We start from the raw sequence: 22,369 nt of genomic DNA on the forward strand, positions 1-22,369 counted from the left end.
CTCGAGCCCATGCAGTCAAGTCCCTCCTACAGGGCATACAGAAGCACCAACCTGTAGTCAGTGGCAAGCGCCTACCTTTCAAGAGTCCCATCTTTAGGGACATGTCTAAAATCCTTACTCGTTCCCTGTTTAGGGCTTTGCCCAGACTAGTCACCCGAACAGCCATCTACCAGGCCTTCTACGGTTCCCTACAACCTAGTGAATTTAGTCAGCGGCTCCGGCAGTCACACACTGCTCCGACGCCACCCGACTCGCTTTCGAACCACTACACTCTCACAGTCTGCAAACGCAACAAACCAGCCCCTGGGGTTGACCTCAACCTGTTTCAGACTGACAACGCCTGACGCACAGTGACGGTGCTCGACCCACTACTGCTCCATCTACCCAGCCAATCTGATGGTAGCTCGTTGCTACCCTTTCTAAACCAGCTCCCTGAGTGTCAGCCAGTGTGTCAAGCATGTCAGAATCCTCCTAAGTAACTTGGGCTTCAAACCCCAGTCAGTTCTCTGGACATTCTTTGGAGCAGCCTCAGTTGCCTCCCAACAGGGAGTATCAGACTACGTAATCAAGATACCAGGCTGATGGAAGTCTCCTTGTTTTGCCACATACATCCCAAATCCTCATGAAGGAATGGCACAAGCCTTTACCAAGCTGGCTAAATAAATACAAGAAATCAATATAAACTATTTCCCTATCTGAGTCTTTTGCCCCCTTTTCTTGGCATACTGACCAGACCACCAAGGCACACTTCAGGTCTATTTATGTTGTAAGTCTTGTCGCGTGTTTATGTGATCCACATCTCTCTCGGTCAGAGGGTAACGACCATAAATAAGAAGGCCAGTATGGTGGCCTGAGTTTATGGGAGGAGCCCGGAGGGTATTTAAGCAGCCCACTCACACATGCTCTTTGTCGGTTCAGTGTGCGGTACTACACGTCACTGGGCCGACTCTTTCCAGCTCACCTCATGTCCGTGAGTCTGCGCATTCAATCGCATTCGACACCCTCCCGCCCTTCCCTTTTTCAGGGCACTTCTCAGCATATCCTTCTTCAATTAACTACCCATTACTTACCTTGGGTATGCCCCCTTTTCTTGGCATACTGACCAGACCACCAAGGCACACTTCAGGTCTATTTATGTTGTAAGTCTTGTCGCGTGTTTATGTGATCCACATCTCTCTCGGTCAGAGGGTAACGACCATAAATATATATATATATATATATTTGTGAATAAATAATGAAAATGGCGCAACAAGTGTAAATTAATGTCCATAGGGGCAGAGTCTGGTAGAAGTTGTGTGATGGTTTCCAGGGAGAAGTCTGAGGAGTACGCTGGTACGACGGGGCCTGTATATGATTAAGGAGATTGGAGAACCTGTATTGGAACATACAGATTTATTATGAAGAGCAGTTTCTGCTGAATTCACTGGGAATTGATCCTGTTTTCGGAGAGGTCGCAATAGAAAGGATCCTTAAAGAACCCTTTACATGCCTGATGGTCATTTATGGCCTTATATCCGGTGCGCGCATTGGATTGTCACACCGGGTGAAGCACTTTAATATGCACGTTGCACTTTCTGAAAGCACGGTGTTTGGAGAATATTAATTTGGAACACTGCACCTTCATTGCTAATTACTGTATTTATTGGCGTATAACACTCACTTTTTTACTCTGAAAATAGAGGGTAAATTGTGCCTGCGTGTTATACGGAGGGGGCCGTGGAAAGTTTTTTTCCTGAATCTTCCCTCTTAAAGTTAGAGTGCGTGTCATATGCCTGTGCGTGTTATACGCCGATAAATACGGTATATCTGCATGTATTTGAACTTTTTATTTATCAATTACTTGCTTAATATATGGACATTAATTTACACTTGTTGCGCCCTTTTCATTATTTATTCACTGTTTATTAGTATTCACACATTTTTGCACTTGTTGTAATTAGTATTTATATATCGAGGCTGCACCTGACAGCCAATCCGAAGATGGGCTTGCGCTTTCCTTGTTTTATAAAAAAAAAAAAGAAGTTTGGCATTACATACACTTTAAGGCCCGGATTCACGTAGAGCCGCGTAAAATTGTGTGGGCGTAACGTATCCGATTTACGTTACGCCTCCGCAACTTACACGGGCAAGTGCTGTATTCTCAAAGCACTTGCTCCATAAGTTGCGGCGGCGTAGCGTAAATCGGCCGGCGTAAGCCAGCCTAATTCAAATTTTGGATCAGGGGGGCGTGTTTTATGTTGAACTACTGTGACCCGATGTGATTGACGTTTTTGCGGAACGGCGCATGCGCCGTCCGTGGAATTTCCCAGTGTGCATTGCTCCAAAGTACGCCGCAAGGACGTCATTGGTTTCGACGTGAACGTAAATGACGTCCAGCCCCATTCACGGACGACTTATGCAAACGACGTAACTTTTTCAAATTTCGACGCGGGAACGACGGCCATACTTAACATTGGCTGCGCCTTATATAGCAGGGGCAACTTTACGCCAGGAAAAGCCTAACGTAAACGTTGTAACTTTACTGCGTCGGCCGCGCGTACGTTCGGGAATTTGCGTATCTAGCTAATTTGCATACTCAACGCGGAATTCGACGGAAAGCGCCACCTAGCGGTCCAAAAAAAAATGCAGTTAAGATCCGACGGCGTAAGAGACTTACGCCTGTCGGATCTAATGGATATCTATGCGTAACTGATTCTAAGAATCAGGCGCATAGATACGGCGGCGCAACGCAGAGATACGAGGGCGTATCTGGAGATACGCCGTCGTATCTCGGTTGTGAATCTGGGCCTAAGCCTTTTTAAAAGTTACTTTCGTTTCTGTTTGCATAGCTAGATTTCATCATTTCTTTTGAGCTCTAGAACAAATGCTTTGTTTGAGCAGGGTTGACTGTTCAGCTTTTATTTATGTGTGCTGTTTCCATGATGACAGGAGGTTCTCACAGTTTACATTGAAAGGGGCTGTCAGTAAACTATGAAGATGAATGCTTTTTGGCAAAGATTAGTATTAACTTTAAAAATTATAGTTTACAATATTTCAAATCAGAAGAACAGCCACTCTCTCTGTTCACAGAAGTGCATTCCAAACACGGATCTTAATAGCCAATTCACTTTTTTTCCATATGCAGCTTCTTGCCATCAGGATTGCCAGTGGAAACCAGTAGCTATCAATGCACTGGCATCTGACATCATTGCTGGCTGAATTATAATCTTTTCATTTATCAATCACTATTATCATTTACATTTATCTATGTTTTTTTGTTTGTTTTTTACTTATGAAAAAAAAAATCACATACAAGTGAAAGACGATAGAATAACAGGAAAACAAACCTTCCAACAGCATAGGAGTTAAAGCAGTATTAATCTTAAAGGCAAACATTTATTATACTGCAGCTTATCAGTTCTAATGCCGCATACACACCATCACTTTATGTGATGAAAAAAAACGACACTTTCTGTGAAGTAAAAAATGACGTTTTTGAAACTTCAATTTTCAAAGACGAAGTTGCCTACACACCATCGTTTTTCTCACAATGTTCTTGCAAAGTGAGGTTACGTTCCACCACGTTTTACCATTGAAGCTTGCTTCATAAGTAGCTTCTGGGCATGCGTGGATGAAAAAACGTCTTAGAAAACGACGTTTTTTGCTACACACGGTCAATTTCTGTGAAGTAAAAAGTGCACTTTTGAAAAACGACACATAAAATTGAAGCATGCTTCAATTTTTTTTGGTCGTTTTTTACAAGACATAAAACAACGTTTTCCCCCACACACAGTCAATTAAAGTGACGTTTTTAAAAACGTCATTTTTTTTCATCACATAAAGTGATGGTGTGTACGCGGCATTAGATGTGGTGGCTGCATTTATCACAGACAGGGTGCTTTACACTGATCAGCTTTTATTTATTTATGCATAACCTTTATCCCAAAACAGAAAATAAACGGTTGCTGTAGCTGCTTATAAAGTGTGAGCTGGACTTGTTGTGGAAATTTCAAGATGTATTTAATATGTATTGTCATAATGGCACCCAGTCTTAGTACTTCCGCAACCCTCTCTAAATAGAGCTGACTGGGGCAGTCTGAGGCTGGTTGAATCTCGTCTGGTAGTAGAAAATGTCTTGAGGTTGGAGTGTGATGTTTGCGGCGTGGGCATATGTCCGCCGGTGAGGGGCCCTCTGTGCATTTAGCACCGACGATCGTTGAGGATGGGGATGCGCTCACTCAGCAAGCACACTAGTGGTTATGGACAGATGTGCGCTCTTATCTGGGTCATATCTGATCAGCATGGATTGGGATTCGTAGCGTACGCCTGTAGATAGCCTCCATTCCACCTTTAATAAGGGTATAATCTGGATATGCATTATTCTATGGAATGGCGCAGATTAAGGATGCTATCAGCGTTTAACCACTTCATTACTGGGCACTTAAACCCCCTTCGTGCCCAGACCAATTTTCAGCTTTCAGCGCTGACGCATTTTGAATGACAATTGCGCGGCCATACAAATTATATTTTTATCATTTTTTTCCCACAAATAGAGTTTTCTTTTGGTGGTATTTGATCACCTCTGCGATTTTTATTTTTTGCGCTATAACCATAAAAAAACAGAAAATGTTGAAAAAAAAACACAATATTTTTTACTTTTTGTTATAATAATATCCCATTAAAAAAAAAAAAAAAAAAAAAATTCCCTCGGTTTAGGCCGATACGTATTCTTCTAAATTTTTTTGTTAAAAAAAAATCGCAATAAGCGTATATTGATTGGTTTGCGCAAAAGTTATAGCGCCTACAAAATAGGGGATAGATTTATGATTTTTTTTTTTTACTAGTAATGGCGGAGATTTGCAATTTTTTTGTCAGGCCTGCGATATTGCGGCGGACGTATCGGACACTTTTGACACAATTTTGGGACCATTCACATTTATACAGCGATCAGTGTTATAATAATGCACTAATTACTGTATAAATGTGACTAGCAGTGAAGGGGTTAACACTAGGGGGTGAGGAAGGGTTTAAATGTATTCCCTCATTGTGTTCTTACTGTGTGGGGGGAGGGGGCTGACTGGGGGAGGTGACCGATGCTGTGTCCCTATGTAAAGGGACACAGATCGGTCTCCTCTCTTCCTGACAGCACATGGAGCTCTGTGTTTACACACAGAGCTCCACGTCCCTGCTGTCACCGACGATCGCGGGTGTCTGGCGGACATCACGGCCGCCAGGCACTCGCATCGGCTCCCGAGCGATGCGCCGGGCACGTTGTTTCCCCGCTGCGCGCCCCCAAGCGGCGCGCACAGGGAATGACAACAATAGGACGTCTAAAGACGTCCACTCGGCACTTGAGAGCCGCGCTGTGGACGTCTTTCGTCCATAGCGCGGATCCCAAGCGGTTAATATGAGAGCTTGTGATCGTTTCTGGAGTCAGGAAAGGCATACATGCATTCTCTGCCCAGACACGCCCATAAGACTTTGGCCATCATTGTATGTACTCTATTCAGTGTATTGTAGTCATTGTATGTACTCTATTCATTGTATTGTATTCATTGTATTATTTTGTTATTGTTAGATTACTGTAATGAATCCCTGTTGGAAAGGTTTGTCTGTGCTGCCAAATCGATATATGGGCATTTGTTGTATTGAGCCCACATGCTGTGACATCACTTCCCATGGAGGCGGTCACATGCTGTGACATCATGTCAGGACCGTTAAGGTAAGTACTCACCGAGACCGAGATGCCGAGGGTGGCTACCTTTGCGACTCTGTGCACCTCACCCTCTGGAGATGGAGACAGCGAGGAGGGGCACAAAGAGGCACCGGCTGCCAGCAGCGGAAGATGATTAGCTGGAAGTCACTGAAGCTATGATTCGGAGACACCAAGGGAGCTGTAGCAGATGAGGTGAAGATGCCGGTGCAAGTCAGAGTCCACGGGTTTGAGAGCCTGATCAGGTCAAGCAGGAAGTCCAGGAAACAAGCCGAATGGTCAGGGGTTCCAGAAGGTAGAGAGTCCAAAACGGGAAGCCAGGGATCAAAGGAATGGAGACAGAAGCGGGTCCAGTAAACAAGCCAGGAGGTCAAAGCGTAGGAGAAGGCAAAGAGTAGTCAAGTCCAAATCCGGGTCAAAACAGGTCAGGATACAGGTAATCTTCCAAGGTACTTCAGGTAAAGCTGACAACGAACCAGCAATTAGCAAGGAGGAAGGGGCTGGCTTAAATAGGCCGCTCAGGCCACTGATTGGTCCAAAGTAACATAGGTTCAGCACCAGGCTCCAACGGACAGCAAGCAAAGTAACACTTGAGCAGTGGCTCAGAAGCAAAGAGCTGGACTTGTAATGGATAGGTCCTAGGTTCAATCCCACCCAGAGCCAACTGGGGAATGTTACCGTAAAGGGCAGTGCCCTGACACATCACTTCCTATGGTCACATGCTGTGACCTCCTCCAGTCAGATGTGGTCTGGGAAGCCTATTGTGGTAATAAAAGGATGCCTGAAGGGGGCGTCGGCAGCAGTCTGGTGACGATGTTGAGATGAAAACAAGTATGGTGTGAGGTCTCTTGACTTGAATGTATGGCAGGGAATGGATGGTGAGTGAATCTATTTAGTTTAAAGATGGCTTATTTCAATAAGACCAAGTGCCTGCTTTATAGCACAAGGCAGGATGGTGGTATGCTCTGCACACCACCGAACCGCCATGTCAGACTTTAATTTGTTAGTGTATCTACAGTGCCTTGAAAAAGTATTCACACCCCTTAAAAGTTTCCACATTTTGTCATGTTACAACCAGAAATGTAAATGTATTTTATTGGGATTTTATGTGATTGACCAACACAAAGTGGCACATAATTGCGAAGTGGAAGGAAAATGATTAATGGTTTTCAATTTTTTTTTTTTTTTACAAATAAATATCTAAAAACGTGTGGCGTGCATTTTAATTCAGCCCCCTTTACACAGATATCCCCAAATAAAATCTAGTGGAACCAACTGCTTTTAGAAGCCACCTAATTAGTAAATAGAGTCCACCTGTGTGTAATATAATCTCAGTATAAATAAAGCTGTCCTGTGAAGCCCTCAGTGGTTTGTTAGAGAACCTTAGTGAACAAACAGTATCATGAAGGCCGAGGAACACACCAGACAGGCGAGTGAGTGAGTGAAAAACTTATAGAGCGCAACACTTGCGAACTGAATCGCCTCTGGGCGCTGTTTCCATTCCTTCTGTAAGGAAACCCTTTACCTCAGAAGAGATGAGTTTTAATCATTCTCCTGAAGGCAAAGTGGTCCGACTCCAGTCGGATGGTGGTTGGTAGTGCATTCCACAGTCGAGGTCCTTGGACAGCAAATCTCCGATCTCCTTTGGATTTGTATCTTGCCTTGGGTATTTCCAGTAGGTTTTGATTTGTTGATCGCAGAATGCGATTTGGGTTATAGGTTTTTATTTTTTCGCATAGATATTGGGGAGCGTTTCCTTGAATACACTTGTGTGTTAGGCAGAGTGCCTTAAAAGTGATTCTGTCTTTCACTGGTAACCAGTAAAGAGATCAAAGCGAAAAGGAGATCGACTCCCATGGTTTTTTTCCAGTCACTAATCGAGCGGCCGTATTTTGAACGACTTGCAGACGTTTTGGAGAAGTTTAAATTAGGGTTAGGTTATTAAAAAATATCAAAAGCTTTGAACATCACGTGAGCACTGTTCAATCCATCATTCGAAATGAAGGGAGTATGACACAACTGCAAACCTACCACGACATGACCGTTCACCTAAACTGACAGGCCCAGCAGGGAGAGCATTAATCAGAAACTCAGCCAAGTGGCACATGGTAACTCTGAAGGAGCTGCAGAGATCCACAGCTCAGGTGGGAGAATCTGTCCACAGGACAACTATTAGTAGGAAACTCCACAAATCTGTCCTTTATGGAAGAGTGGCAAGAAGAAAGCTATTGTAGAAAGAAAGCCATAAGAAGTCCCGTTTGCAGTTTGTAAGAATCCATGTGGAGGACACAGAAAACATGTGGAAGAAGATGCTCTGGTCAGATGAGAGCAAAATTGAACTTTCTGATCTAAAAGCAAAACGCTATGTGCGGTGGAAAACTAGTACTGCACATCACCCTGAATACACCATCCCAAACGTGAAACATAGTGGTGGCAGCATCATACTGTGGGGATGCTTTTCTGCAGCAGGGACAGGGAAGCTGGTCAGAATTGATGTAAAGATGGATGGAGCCAAATACAGGGCAATCTTGTTAGAATCTGCAAAAGACTTGAGACTGGGGTGGAGGTTTACCTTCCAGCAGGACAACGACCCTAAACATACAGCCAGAGCTACATTGGAATTTAGAGAAAAGCATATATTCATGTGTTTGAATAGCTCAGTCAAAGTCCAGACCTAAATCCAATTTAGAATCCGTGGTAAGACTTAAAAGTTGCTGTTCAGACGCTCTCCATCCAATCTGACCACCAAGCTTGAGATATTTTGCAAAGAAGAATGGGCAAAAAAAATTACTCTCTAGATGTGCTAAGCTGGTAAAGACATCCCCAAAAGACTTGCAGCTGTAATTGCAGCAAAACGTGGTTCTACAAATTATTGATTCAGGTGGGCTGAATACAAATGCATGCCATACTTTTCACATATTTTTTTTTTAAAGGTTGGAAACCATTTATAATTTTCCTTCCACTTCACATTTATGTGCCACTTTGTGTTGGTCTATCACATAAAATTCCAATAACATACATTTACATTTTTGGTTGGAACATGACAAAATTTGGAAAATTTTCAAGGGGTATGAATACTTTTTCAAGGCATTGTAAATCTTCTAGTACATCTAAAACTCCCTGCCACCAGATTACCATTGCTGTTGCCCAGAGGGTTACTGGCCAGAACACCAGGTGAAAACTGAGGAGAAAAAAGTCTAAAAGACTAATGCAGCCACCACATCTGATTGGTAATCTACAATATATGACATTTTTGGGTTTTGGGTTTACAGTACTGCTTTAAATATATACTGTATACCAAGCATATTAGACTTTTGCAATTCATATCAATTGGCATAATAAACTTAATTGTCTATAATGTAGTCATACAAAGACTATCCTAATGAAATCATACAAAGGTTGGTTAACATGCCGAGCTGTTTAATAGATCTGTATATTGGCACACGAAATTTGGTAAGAAGAAGGATGAAAAAAACAGGAAAGAAAAATCTATGCATTTTTTTATCTTTCCTCTATTATGTTTTGTCTATGTAGCACCCTCTAGTGTGCGCTAGTCGGTAGTGTAGGTCTGTTAGCGTAGGAACATTTAGTTTGGCTCAGAGCTAAGCACAAGCTGTGACTTTGGGTCAGGGTTCAGTGAGTCAGGGCTGGATGACTCATTCCGACAGCTCCTCTGGTGCCTCCCCCTGGTCTAGAAGGTTGTAGAAACTTCTAGAGCTAGTGGGTGGAGGTTAGGAGGAGCTGTTTGGAATATTTATGAGGGCCCCAGCCAATCCCCAGTTAAGGGCTGGCAGGGGGAAAGGCTTACCTCATAAATAGGCATGAGCCATGCAAGCAGGGCAGTCAGGTGGAAGATGGAGATGAAGTGACGTGAAGACTGTTGGTGGCCCTTTGGGGTACCCCCTGTACTGGGAAGGTGACTCTGGGCCAGTGCTATAAGGATCCTAAAATAAATACACGGAGGAAGCCCTTCCTGGAGCAAGTGAGGGGACAGTGTCAGTAGAGTAGCACTACTGGGGACTTACAAGGGGGGAGACTGCCAGTTCTCCATAAAGACTGCGTTGTGCCAAGTCTTCATACTGTCCCTAGGAGATTTCCTGCAGAGTCAGCTGGGTGGTTTGGTGAGAGAGTCAGTCGGGAGGACTGCTGTAAGAAGTTAGCCTGGAGGGCTAGTGAAAGGGGCAGCTGCAGCCAGGTGGGTTGGCAGTGCCTGAAGAGGTGGTGCTGGGACCAGTAGCCACAGGAGGGATATTACAAACTGATCACTATGTTATACTACACAAAAAGGGGCTTTGAGTTCCTATCTGCAAAGGGCTATTGCTAAATCTGACTGAGCCTTGACTGTGCCTGTCAGATACATTTCAGTTATTCAGCTGGAGTCTGCAAGCAAGTAAAGTGCACAAGGAGTGTCAAGGAGGCTGTATATAGACTGCATATAGACTGTGTATAGCAGTGGTGGTGCATAAGGGCACACGGGCACCGCCCCCTCACTCCTGCCACCCCCTCTATCACCATAGATAGATTCATGTATTTTTTGGAAGCACCTGATTAGAGCCAGGTGCATCAAAGGCATCAAAAAAGGTGCACAGCGGGCGCCATGCTGGGCGCTCGTAGTTCACTCAGCGTTATGTTATGAATATTCGCTTTCCTAACACTGAACCGCCTCTCAGCCAATCGGGTCTGTTACCTGTCTCCTGATTGGCTGAAACAACAGGTGTTGTGATTGGATGCCTATCAGGCGTCCAATCATAGCAGAGGACGGGAGAAGACATCGAGGAGCGTGGAGGACAACGCCGCTGTGACCCGCTGCTCCACCGAGACAGGCAAGTGCCGGGTGGGTGGGGAATGCACACTGGCAGCATTTGATGGGCACAGTGGCGGCAATTGATGGGCACACTGGCAGCAATTGATGGGCACACCGGCAGCAATTGATGGGCACAGTGGCTGCATTTGATGGCACAGTGGCTGCATTTGATGGCACAGTGGCTGCGTTTGATGAGCACAGTGGCTGCGTTTGATGAGCACATTGGCTGCGTTTGTAGGGCACAGTGGCTGCGTTTGTAGGGCACAGTGGCTGCATTTGTAGGGCACAGTGGCTGTGTTTGATGGGCACAGTGGCTGCGTGTGAAAGGCACAGTGGCTGCGTGTAATAGGCACAGTGGCTGCGTGTGATAGGCACAGTGGCTGCAATTTTTGTGTTTTTTTTCCAGTTTGTTTGCGCACCCCCCACCACTGGTGTATAGGAAGATGTCCCTGAAGATGTTGCCTACGTTTTATTGCTGAAGTCAAGTGGGCAATTCATAATTCAAGTTATTAACCCTCAATAAACCACAAAAACAAAGTCACTGACTGTTCTCAGTCTCTGGCGTGCCTGTGAAGATTTGGTGTGCCTGGCTGTGCAGTGTGGGGGATCCCAGTTCATCTGCAGCTCCCTAGGGGGTGTGCTACATCCATGTATATTTATTTTCCCCCCATCTTTTTTTCTACCTATTACTCATGCTACTCTGCTACCTTCCTGTACTATCTATCTCTTTTTGTTTTGTACCACCTTTATAGGTCTCCTGCGTTTGCTTTATTTAAAAGGCTGCAGGGTCTACAGCCTGAAACTTTCTTATTAACCTAAAGCGCTATATGCCTGTATTATCACAGATTGCTTTAACAACTTTGATGGACAAATGGTAATCACCATATTTATGCCTTTGGCACTCTTTAATACTTTACTAATAAGAGGGTCTGCAGCACAGGGATTGCTTTTATACAGTCAAGGGCATGTCGCATAATAAGTTTATACTGCTGTGCGATTGAAGCTTGACTCCATGCTGCTGGCAGCCTCGTGGTCATTTAAAGCTATAATAATCCTAACAAGCATTGACAGTGGAGGAATTTGCATTTGGTCTTGAACTGCTAGTTCAATCAGTTAGTCGTGTGGACAGAGTTTAATTATATTCTTTGCTGATAATCATCAGTAGATACGGCATAAAATGATTTATGGATTATGTAGGCAATTATTACATTGAACTTTGTGCCTTGGCTGAGGCTGCGATTATCAGCTGGTTGAAATGTTATCAATTCAATTACAGAGCACATAAAGACAATAATTCTGAATCATGATATAACTAAGATACTGTAAATATCAATGTTACTAATCATGCTTACATGGGGTCCCAGCAGTAAGCCTTTCGCAAGTCCATTACTTTTTTATGGCTTATTGTTAAACACATTTTAATGTTTTCTACAGTAGCTGCTGTACATTTATGTTCATATATAGTAGTATGTAAGTGACCTGTTTGATACATTTATCCACAGCTCCCAACCGTCCCCCTTTTGAAACCGCTTTGTCCTTTTTACCTCCACATATGCCCTTAATTTTGATCTGCTATATAGAGGGATGGGGGTGTTTTTAAGAATAGTTAGACTTATTATTTTTCTATGGTTTGTGTAATGGGCGAGTGTCAGGGGTAAGTCATTTGCCTACATACTTAAAACATGTGCATCTAATTTTTGGGAGGCATTTATATCTGTTTCTGGTCTGAGCTCTGCCTAACTGTTTTCTGCATGATGCCTCTCTTTCTTCTGCTTTATAAACAGTCATGGCCAAAAACATTTGCACCCCTGCATTTCTCTCAGATAATGCACCACTTCGACCCCAAAATGTTGTTTGTATTGGTATGACACAATAGTGGAGAAACAAAAAGTCAAATCTGACACATTCCACGCAAGACTCCAAAAATGGACTGGACATAATTATTGGCACCCTCAATTTAATATTTGATAGCACCCCCCTTGGAAAAAAAACTGAAATCAATCGCTTCCTGTAATCATCAATGCGTTTCTTACACCTCTCTACTGGAATTTTGGACCTCTCTTCTTTTGCTAACTGCTAAAGGTCTCTCAGATTGGAAAGGTTCTTTTTTTCCAACTGCTGTTTTGAGATCTGTCCACATGTTCTCTATGGAATTTAGATCTGGACTCATTGCTGTTTAGTTCAGTACACTCTTTCACTTTGTCTTAAACCATTTCTGGGTGAAATTTTCTGGGCAAAGTGGTGCATTATCTGACAGAAATGCAGGGGTGCCAATATTTTTGGCCATGACTGTATAACGAAACATGTAATCCATTTTAAACTTTTAAACATAAAACTTCTTGCAAAAATCATACACTCCCAGGGCTGGACTGGGACAAAAATTTCGTCCTGGACTTCATCCAGACTGGCCCACTTTGACAGGTCTCTCCCATGGCGGCGGGACAACTCCCGCCCCCCCCCCCCCCCCGGCCACCCAAGCCCCTTCTCCCCCTTCACTAGCCACTAGCTGTTCTACTTTATTAGAGTAGAACGGCTGGTACTTTTATAGGCAGTACCAGTGGGGAAGCTAGACATTATTTCACCTGGGGAAAATAATCAGTTCGGTGCCCCCCCTTATGGGACAAGATTAGGCAGAAGTGAGAAACTCCCAGGCCATAGCTGTTGAGTCAGCTGTCTGTCCCCTCCCCCATGCTCCTCTGTCGCCCCCCCTGCTCCTCTGGTCCTCCCCCTGCTTCTCTGTTCCCCCCAGGTAAGCGCTGCAGGGAGGGAGAGGCAGAGGAGCGGCGGTCCGCTGTCACTGAAGCCGGCCCACTGAGCCATCGGCCCACCCGGAAACTCCCTGTAGTCCCAATGGCCAGTCAATCCCTGTACACTCCTAGATATTGCTTTTGGTAGCCATAAAAGAAGATCTTGTGCCCCTTTCCAATTTAGTTTTACTGCCTTTATGGCTAATCTACACCATCTTTCAAATCAGAAGATAGTCCCCAATGGCCACGGAGACAATCCCACTGAACAGTGCAATGGCAGTTGGCAGTGATCAGCCATAAAGTTAGGCCCAGTAACAAAGTGGAAATAAATCAGAGAGGGGCACAGATTAGGCTTTTTTGGCTAACAAAGGTCACATCAAGCGTCTTGTGGTGTCTGCTCTACGGTATAAGTTTTACTTAAACCAGATTAAGATTGTGTACAGATTCACATTATGGATTTTGTAGCTCCAGATGTATATACTATGTAGTGAAGTTTTGCTTTTCTGAGCAGTGAGCACTAAGATATACTCTATAATCACCTTACTAAAAGGTTTCCTCTCCAACTGCTAATCCTGTGGAATGCATTTTCGCAGAATTTTTTTATTTTTATTTCTCACCTGTTTTAGGGTTATATATAGTAAGAATCACCCCTCCTCCAATTCCCATGCTGTGAGCATTCAGGAGTCCAACACACACCAATGAAGCAATAGCAGCATCAACTGCTGTTCCACCTTCTTTAAGAACATCTCTGTAAATAAGAGTCACAGAGGACACTATGATTAGTTATAATTAGAAACACAGATGTGCAGTAATACGAGTGAATCATTGTGTACAATCAATTTGTTCAATACAAGCAAGTCACTGCAGATAATCCCTTTTTTCTTTGTTTTAGGAAAAGTTTTTAGGGATATAACTCGCAAAGATCAGATATATACTTTATATAGGGATGTGTAATGCTTTATAAGTGAATAGTTTATTTCAGTATATTTTTTTGCCAGAGAATAGAAGGATTGAGTAATTTTTAGTGCTGTGGAAATTAAAGATTAATTCCTCGATTAATCTTACATTTTTTTGATCGATCAAAACTATTTTTATTGGTACTAGTGGTGCAACGGATTGTAAATGTTACGTGATCCGAGTGGGTCACCATATGCGGATCGGCACACATCGGCTCCGCTGCTGCCTCGGCCATAGGAAAGGGTGCGGCTTCGGCCTAGCTCCCGGAGCAGCGGTCATCTTGGTCCACCCGGCGGCGGCCTAGGTGAGCCTAGAGCGGCGCGCTGATGTCATCACCCGGCCTCAACTGCTCGTGTTCGGCCGGCTTCTCTAGTAATACTAAACAAGCACTAATCTTCCTATACAGTGGGGGAGATGTCTGTGGATATTACAGTGGGGGAGATGTCTGTGGATATTACAGTTGGGGAGATGTCTGTGGATATTACAGTGGGGGGAGATGTCTGTGGATATTACAGTGGGGGGAGATGTCTGTGGATATTACAGTGGGGGGAGATGTCTGTGGATATTACAGTGGGGGGAGATGTCTGTGGATATTACAGTGGGGGGAGATGTCTGTGGATATTACAGTGGGGGAGATGTCTGTGGATATTACAGTGGGGGGAGATGTCTGTGGATATTACAGTGGGGGAGATGTCTGTGGATATTACAGTGGGGAGATGTCTGTGGATATTACAGTGGGGAGATGTCTGTGGATATTACAGTGGGGGGAGATGTCTGTGGATATTACAGTGGGGGGAGATGTCTGTGGATATTACAGTGGGCGATTAATCGAACACGAACATTTTAATCAGTAACAGCCCTAGTAATTTTGGAGGCTACAGAGAAGATAATACATTGAGAAAAGGTACAAGATTTTTTTTTCAAGAACCTGGGTTTGGAAGACCCTGCCTTGAAGAGAAAGTAGTTGTCAGGAAGGCACTAGCGATAGTACAGATGAAGCCTCAAGTCGTACATGGGTGCACAGGCACAGATGTTCGGTTGTCTGTTTTTCTGTGAATAACCGTGCACCAATATTGGCATCAATAGGACTATTTAAAGTGCAGAAGTTCTATTAGCCAGTACTGTCTGATCTACAGATATTACCCATGTTCCTGTTGACCCGGCTTGCCCTGACCTTGGCCTGTCTCTGGATTTGCTCTACCTCCTGCTCATCTGCCTGATTCTACATTGCTCACTTCTGCTTGTATCCTGACCATTTTCTGCCTGCCATTTATGCCTGTATCTTACTGTTGGTCGCTGACCTGGCTCGTCTGATGTTGCATCCAGTTATCCACCCATCCTGTCTGCATGCTACCTGGTCCCTGCTGGTTCTTCACCAGCTGAGTGCTTTCCTGTTCTTCCATACCTGCTACCTGCCAGCTGCCTGTCAAGCACTGGTCACCTGCTGTCTGCCCAATCTGGGGTCTGCTGTCTCTGCTGCCATCTGTTGTTCCAGTGATCTGACCTGTCTCTGGTGACGCATCTGCTACCCACTGCCACGGCTCACAGACACTCATACCTCCCTGCGCTCTAGTGGCCACAGTCGCAACATCAGTGGTTTAGAGCCATGGCTGTACAAGAGGACTCCCTCTATGTATCAGGCTTTGCCACAAGGTACGTGACAGTAGTTACTCACCATAACAGAAGTGGCTCCAATGAGGATTTGCTGCAGATACTAATGATGTTGCATTAAACAACTTATTCTTTTTGGTTCCTTGAGGACTGTTAGACTTTTATGCCTATGAAATAAATTTTGGGCTGCATGCAGCGCTCGAGTTTTGGGGGCTGAACAGGTGTTGACATTTAGATTTGGGCATCTGTTATAGTAGAGGTCGGGAGATCTGTTTTTTACATTTATAAGCCTCAAATAGGTCACATCCTGCTCAAGATAAGACGTACGGAAGCAATCGAGTTTGCATACATACAGTAATTGCGTGTTTTTTATATTGGTGGAGCGATCGGGTCACAGGAGCTGAAGAACGGGGAGAGGTGTGTGTGTAAACACACCTTTCCCGTTCTTCTGTGTGGCAGTGTCACTGATCGTCTGTTCCTTGATATAGAGAATGACGATCAGTGACGTCACACCTACAGCCACGCCCCCTTACAGTAAGAATCACTCCCTTAGGGCACACTTAACCCCTTAGAGCCCCCTAGTGGTTAACCCCTTCACTGCCATTGTCATTTTCACAGTAATCAGTTCACTTTTAATAGCACTTTTTGCTGTGAAAATGACAATGGTCCCAAAAATATGTCAAAAGTGTCCGATGTGTCTGCCATAATGTCGCAGTCACTAAAAAAAAACGCTGATCGCCGCCATTACTAGTAAAAAAAAAATATTAATAAAAATGCCATAAAACTATCCCCTATTTTGTAAACGCTATAACTTTTGCGCAAACCAATCAATAAACGCTTATTGCGATATTTTTTACCAAATAAATTAATACGTATCGGCCTAAACTGAGGAAAAAAAATGTTTTTTTATATATTTTTTGGGGGATATTTATTATAGCAAAAAGTTAAAATATTGATTTTTTTTCAAAATTGTCGCTCTATTTTTGTTTATAGTGCAAAAAAAAAAGAGGTGATCAAATACCACCAAAAGAAAGCTCTATTTGTGGGGGAAAAAAGACGCCAATTTTGTTTTGGAGCCACGTCGCACGACCGCGCAATTGTCAGTTAAAGCAACACAGTGCCGAATCGCAACAACTGGCCAGGTCCTTTACCTGCATAATGGTCCGGGTCTTAAGTGGTTAAGTTTGATTTTTTAATAACTTATGAAATTCGAGAATTATTTTGAACTAACAAACTTTGAAATTGAGATCATGTCCGAGTGAAGCCACTTTCCGTCATGGAGTCTTCTATACCCAGGTACTTGATCATTTTTTTCAGTGTAGTTTTGGTTATAGAGACGGCACTAAACAAGGGAGTTGGCACACGTTTAGATGGCTAGCTTTTCCTGCCCCTCATTTATTTGTTATGGTTTTATTGAGAAAGGTACATGTATTATCAAAACATGAGAACCCATCTCATAAATTAATACAGATCTGCCTTTATTCAGAAGACTTTCCACGAAGGGTAAACAGAAACAAATCATCATCTATTTCAAGTATTCTTTGCAAAAAAACAATGATCTCTTGTTGCAAATGAGTGGAGCCCCAGAAAAAAGCCTTTATCTTTGCTTGTTAGGAACTTTTAAAGCATGTGTTAGTCAACTTGGCTGAACAATGCAGAGTGCATGCTGTGATGACTAGGGTCTTAGCATACCCAGACACTTCTCTGTATGCCCCTCACTTGCTCAACCCCTTTTCCAAATACGGTAAGTTGGCACACTGCCTAAAAACTACATACATGTTTTGCAAATCTCATAAACCCATATTTCATTCACATTAGAAAATAGAAAACATACCAAATGTTTAAACTGAAAAAAATTACCATTTTAAGGAAAATAAAATAAGGTAATGTTGAAACTGATGGCAGCAACACGTCTCACAAATGTTGGGACATGGCAACAAAAAGCTGGCAAAGTAAGTGGTACTAACAAGAAAGAACTGGAAGAACATTTTGCAACTATTGAGGTTAATTGGCAACAGGTCAATAACATGATTGGATAATTTATAATTGATATACAAAGAGCATTTAAGAGAGAGTCAGAGTGTTTCAGAAGTAAAAATGGGCAGAGGTTCACCAATCTGTGACAAGCTGCGTCTTAAAATTGTTGAACAATTTCAGAATATGTTCCATGCAAAGACTTTAAATATATCATCATCTGCAGTATATAATGTCATTAAAAGATTCAGAGAATCTGGAGATATCTCTGCGCACAAGGGACAAGGCCCTGAAGGGGGGGTACACGGGCCCTGACAGTGGGGGATGACCAGTGCGGCGGTGGGGGCAGTTACCAGCACCGATCTTCCTGTATGGCTTTCAGTGAAGCAGCAGTAATCTGCTTCTCCTCCTCTTTCTCCCGCGGCTGTCAGTTGCTTCACTGAAAGCCATACAGGGAGAGCGATGCTTGCAACTGCCCCCACCGCTGCACGATCACCCCCGACTGCCCATCGGATTTCCCTTCCTCACTTGGCCCCCCTGTGTGTTCCTCCGGCTCCCCTGCCTGCTCCTCCCAGCCCCCTCTGTGTGCTCTGGCCCTCCTCCTCATCCTGAATCCATCAGGATGGAGAGCAGAGGAAGGGGCTGGTAAATGTGTCATTTACCGGCCTCTTCCTTTTCTGAATGAGAAGAGTCAGTGATCACCGACTCTGTCCATTCATAACCAAAGCATTTTAAACTGTTTTTACTATGTTTCTGTTTATGAATGAACAGGAGCCTCTGTCTCCTGTTCATTCATCTTCAGTGCAGCTGAGGTTGCAGAGAAAAAGACTGGGGAACCTCTGTCCTCGGTTGCTTTCAATGTCTCACAGGGGGAGATGTCAGGGGGTCTACTTAGACCCCTGACATTTCACCAAAGCTTTGATAAATAAAAAGAATTGTAATTCCCCCCGCCCCCCCATAAGAAAAAATAAAACTTGTAAAAAAGTAAATAAATAAAAAATAGAAAATTACTGACACCATTCACTGCTCTACTGACACAGCCCACTGCCTTCCACAAAATCTTTGTGAACAAAATAATACAAAAAATAAATGGTACAAAAATTATATAAAAAAAAAAAAAACATTTTGGAAGGAAGGAAAATATGCTTAAACTATGGCCTACCTTAGTTTGTACACTTTGACAACACTACATTTATTTATCACACTCACCAAGGTTTCAGCCTTTTGCACAATATGCCTCATTATTTTTTTTGCTGACAAACACATTTTGCTCAGACATTAAATAAATAGACTATTTTCAATGCGCACATACCTTATTTGGGGCATATTTATAAATCAGTGAATCAGACATTCCCCAATTGTAAAGTGATTGCTGATGTAACTACTCTTCTTGAAGCTTGCTCTTCCATAGTTTTGCAATTTTATGAAATACTGAGATTTGTAGATTAGCCAATAGAGGGGTATCACCCTCCCTGCTTAATGTGGGTAACCTTTTATCTATGCATCAATTGTCATTATATGTACATGGGGCAGCTATGTTTGTTCATAAGATATTCGGGCTCTGGTTCAGGCTGAGTAGTTCTGCACAATGACCGTTCACTTCTCAACTTCAGTCACTGTAAGTTTGTTCTACCTCAGGTATAGCCCATTTGAAAACAATAGCCTCTCTGTAAAGTAGCAGAGTCTTTAGACCTTGCATAGCACTCCACAAAGTTGTACATTCAGCAAACACATTTATGTTAATGGTGTTGTCAGCGCTGGTTTAAAGGCGGAGGTGGGGGGTGGTAATACCAGAGCAAAACAGGTTTTGTCATTAATCATTCCCCAGATGTTTGAAAGCTGACAGTGTCTGGTGACCTCTATTTTTAGTTAGGTCAGGTAACTGTTGTCTCAAATCTATGGGTAGCTTAAACATGGCCATATACATTTGCGGTAGGTCGGACATTATTTATCTGTAATCAAACCATCGGACATTGTCAGTGGCGGAAATTGTCACCACTGTGCCATGCTATCAAGCGCAGCCGATGTGCCATCAATTGTCACCACTGTGCCATGCCATCAAATGCAGTCACTGTGCCATCAATTGTCACCACTGTGCCATGCCATCAAACGCAGCCGCTGTGCCATCAATTGTCACCACTGTGCCATGCCATCAAACGCAGCCGCTGTGCCATCAATTGTCACCACTGTGCCATGCCATCAAACGCAGCCACTTGCCATCAATTGTCACCACTGTGCCATGCCATCAAACGCAGCCACTGTGCCATCAATTGTCACCACTGTGCCGTGCCATCAATTGTCACCACTGTGCCATGCCATCAAACGCACTGTGCCCATTGTTGCCACTGTGCATGTCACTGTGCTGTGCCCTTTAATTGTTGCCACTGTGCCCATTGTTGTCACTGTACTGTGCCCTTTAATTGTTGCCACTGTGCCCATTGTTGTCACTGTGCTGTGCCCTTTAATTGATGCCACTGTGCCCTTTGTCGCCTCAGTGCCCATTGTCGCCGATGTTCCCTGTAAAAATGCACTTACCTTTCTGCTTCCATGTCCCTCGATGTCTTCACCTGCCTTGGTCACGCTTCAGCCAATCAGGTTCCTGATAACCAGAATCCGGGAACCTGATTGGCTGAAACGGCCGCCAGTCTTATCCAAGGAACGCACCCCCGTAGGTTCCGAGGATAGACCTTCCGGGAGACTAGGGCTGTACTCGGAAAGCCTATCAGAGCCGCTGGCTCTGATAGGCACTTGCGCTCAGCCAACCAGCTGCCATTATTTAGGTAACCGGCGCCCAAGGTCCTGAGATCTGAATAGACCAGCGGCATCTGGCAACCAACAATAACATACATTCGTGCAATACAATGCATGAATGTATGTTATTTGCGAGAGGGGGGTGGTGCTGCAGCGCCCTCTATAGACGGCCGCCATCACTGCAGTTAAAAAGTAAAAAATACATTTTAAGCCAAGTAAAAATTCTTAAAAGGGCCCATTTTTTTTGTGACTACAGGAGGGGGGGGGGGGGCAGCGCCCGGGCATCCCCTATGGACGGGCCACCACTGGACATTGTATTTTATGTCAACTATTACGTTAAAAAGGAAAGTGACATTCCTTTTAGGCAGACAACAAAGGAGAGAGGGTGTAGAAGTGCAAAAAAAAAAAGAGCCAGCTTATTTCATAGGAAAGAATAGCAATTGAGTGATATTTTCTAATCTGTCTGATCACTCTGATATACAAAACAATGATTTAGGGATGTTGGAGGCTAACCCCTAAATAATTAATTACCACTCAATCGTCTTCTAATATCTAACCAAGCTTATCTCCTTGGTTAATGTAGCATTACCCCCGGAGGAGCTGCTGGTTGTTTCGGATGGCACATTTACCTCATGACTTCCCCGAATTCCTAGGGGTGGATGATGCGTATTGCATTTAGTGTAAGTAAAGTAATGTCCACAACAGGTGCTCTTTGCTGTGCTCTTTATTACCCAGCCGGGTAAAAACAATAAACTTGTGGTGAGGAAAGTAAAGTTGAAGAAGAAAGGAGAACTGCAGATTCAGGCGTGATGATAGGGAACAGTCCTGCTCCCAGGCGTAACACTTTTCTGTGCCACTCCTGACCTGGCAGCCGGAGTATCACTCGAACATTTGTAGGAAAAAGTCCTAGAGTGGCGCGTCACGGCCCATAATTCACTGCGGCATCGCAGTGCATTGCTGGCTGATGACTGGCCAAGCATGCGGGTCATAGTGCATGCTTGGCCAGTCATCAGCCAGCAATGCACTGCGATCACAGCGCACAAAAAACAGAGAGCCATAATTGGCCAAAGCCAGGGTGGCTTTGGCCAATTATGGCTCAGGGGGTTTAGTACACGCCCCTGCAGGTCGGCCTTGTGTAGTGTGTTGCGGCGGTGGTTAGAGAGAGATTGAGAGAGAGAGAGAGAGAGAGAGAGAGTGTAATTTTTTCTAGGTAGATAGAGCAGGCAGGCTAGTCAGTTAAAGTTACAGTGTGTAGAGGATATATATGCATCCCAGGTGTTGTACATATATTTATACACTGTATAGTTTAGCTAGATCAGCTATTCCTAATTTACTGGCAGGCAGGTGATTGTGCTAGCTGCAGTATTCTCATGTGGTGTATTGCCTGTGTCCTCTGCAGTGTGCACCATAAAGCTACGTGGTGTGTACTGCCCTTGTCCTCTGTAGTTTGCACCTAAAGCTACTTGGTGTGTACTGTCCGTGTCCTCTGTAGTTTGCACCTAAAGCTACTTGGTGTGTACTGCCCGTGTCCTCTGCAGTTTGCACCTAAAGCTAAGTAGTGTGTACTGCCCGTGTCCTCTGCAGTGTGCACCATAAAGCTACCGGGTGTTTACTGCCTTTGTCCTCTGCAGTTTGCACCTAAAGCTACTTGGTGTGTACTGCCCGTGTCCTCTGCAGTTTGCACCTAAAGCTACATAGTGTGTGTACTGCCTTTGTCCTCTGCAGTTTGCACCTAAAGCTTCTTGGTGTGTACTGCCCGTGTCCTCTGCAGTGTGCACCATAAAGCTACGTGGTGTGTACTGCATTTGTCCTCTGCAGTTTGCGCCTAAAGCT

General features: G+C 44.0%; 1 protein-coding gene across 1 annotated transcript in view; it reads right to left on the bottom strand.

Moving 5' to 3' along the window:
• Nucleotides 1–22,369, bottom strand: part of GGT1 (gamma-glutamyltransferase 1) — a 174,405-nt gene that overhangs the window by 68,985 nt on the left and 83,051 nt on the right. The window contains exon 3 of the mRNA XM_040349374.1: nt 13,861–13,991. Coding sequence (XP_040205308.1) covers nt 13,861–13,991 — 131 coding nt within the window. The remainder of the gene's footprint in view (nt 1–13,860; nt 13,992–22,369) is intronic.

The sequence above is a fragment of the Rana temporaria genome, chromosome 1, assembly GCF_905171775.1.
Source record: "Rana temporaria chromosome 1, aRanTem1.1, whole genome shotgun sequence".
In the NCBI taxonomy this organism is placed as follows: domain Eukaryota; kingdom Metazoa; phylum Chordata; class Amphibia; order Anura; family Ranidae; genus Rana; species Rana temporaria.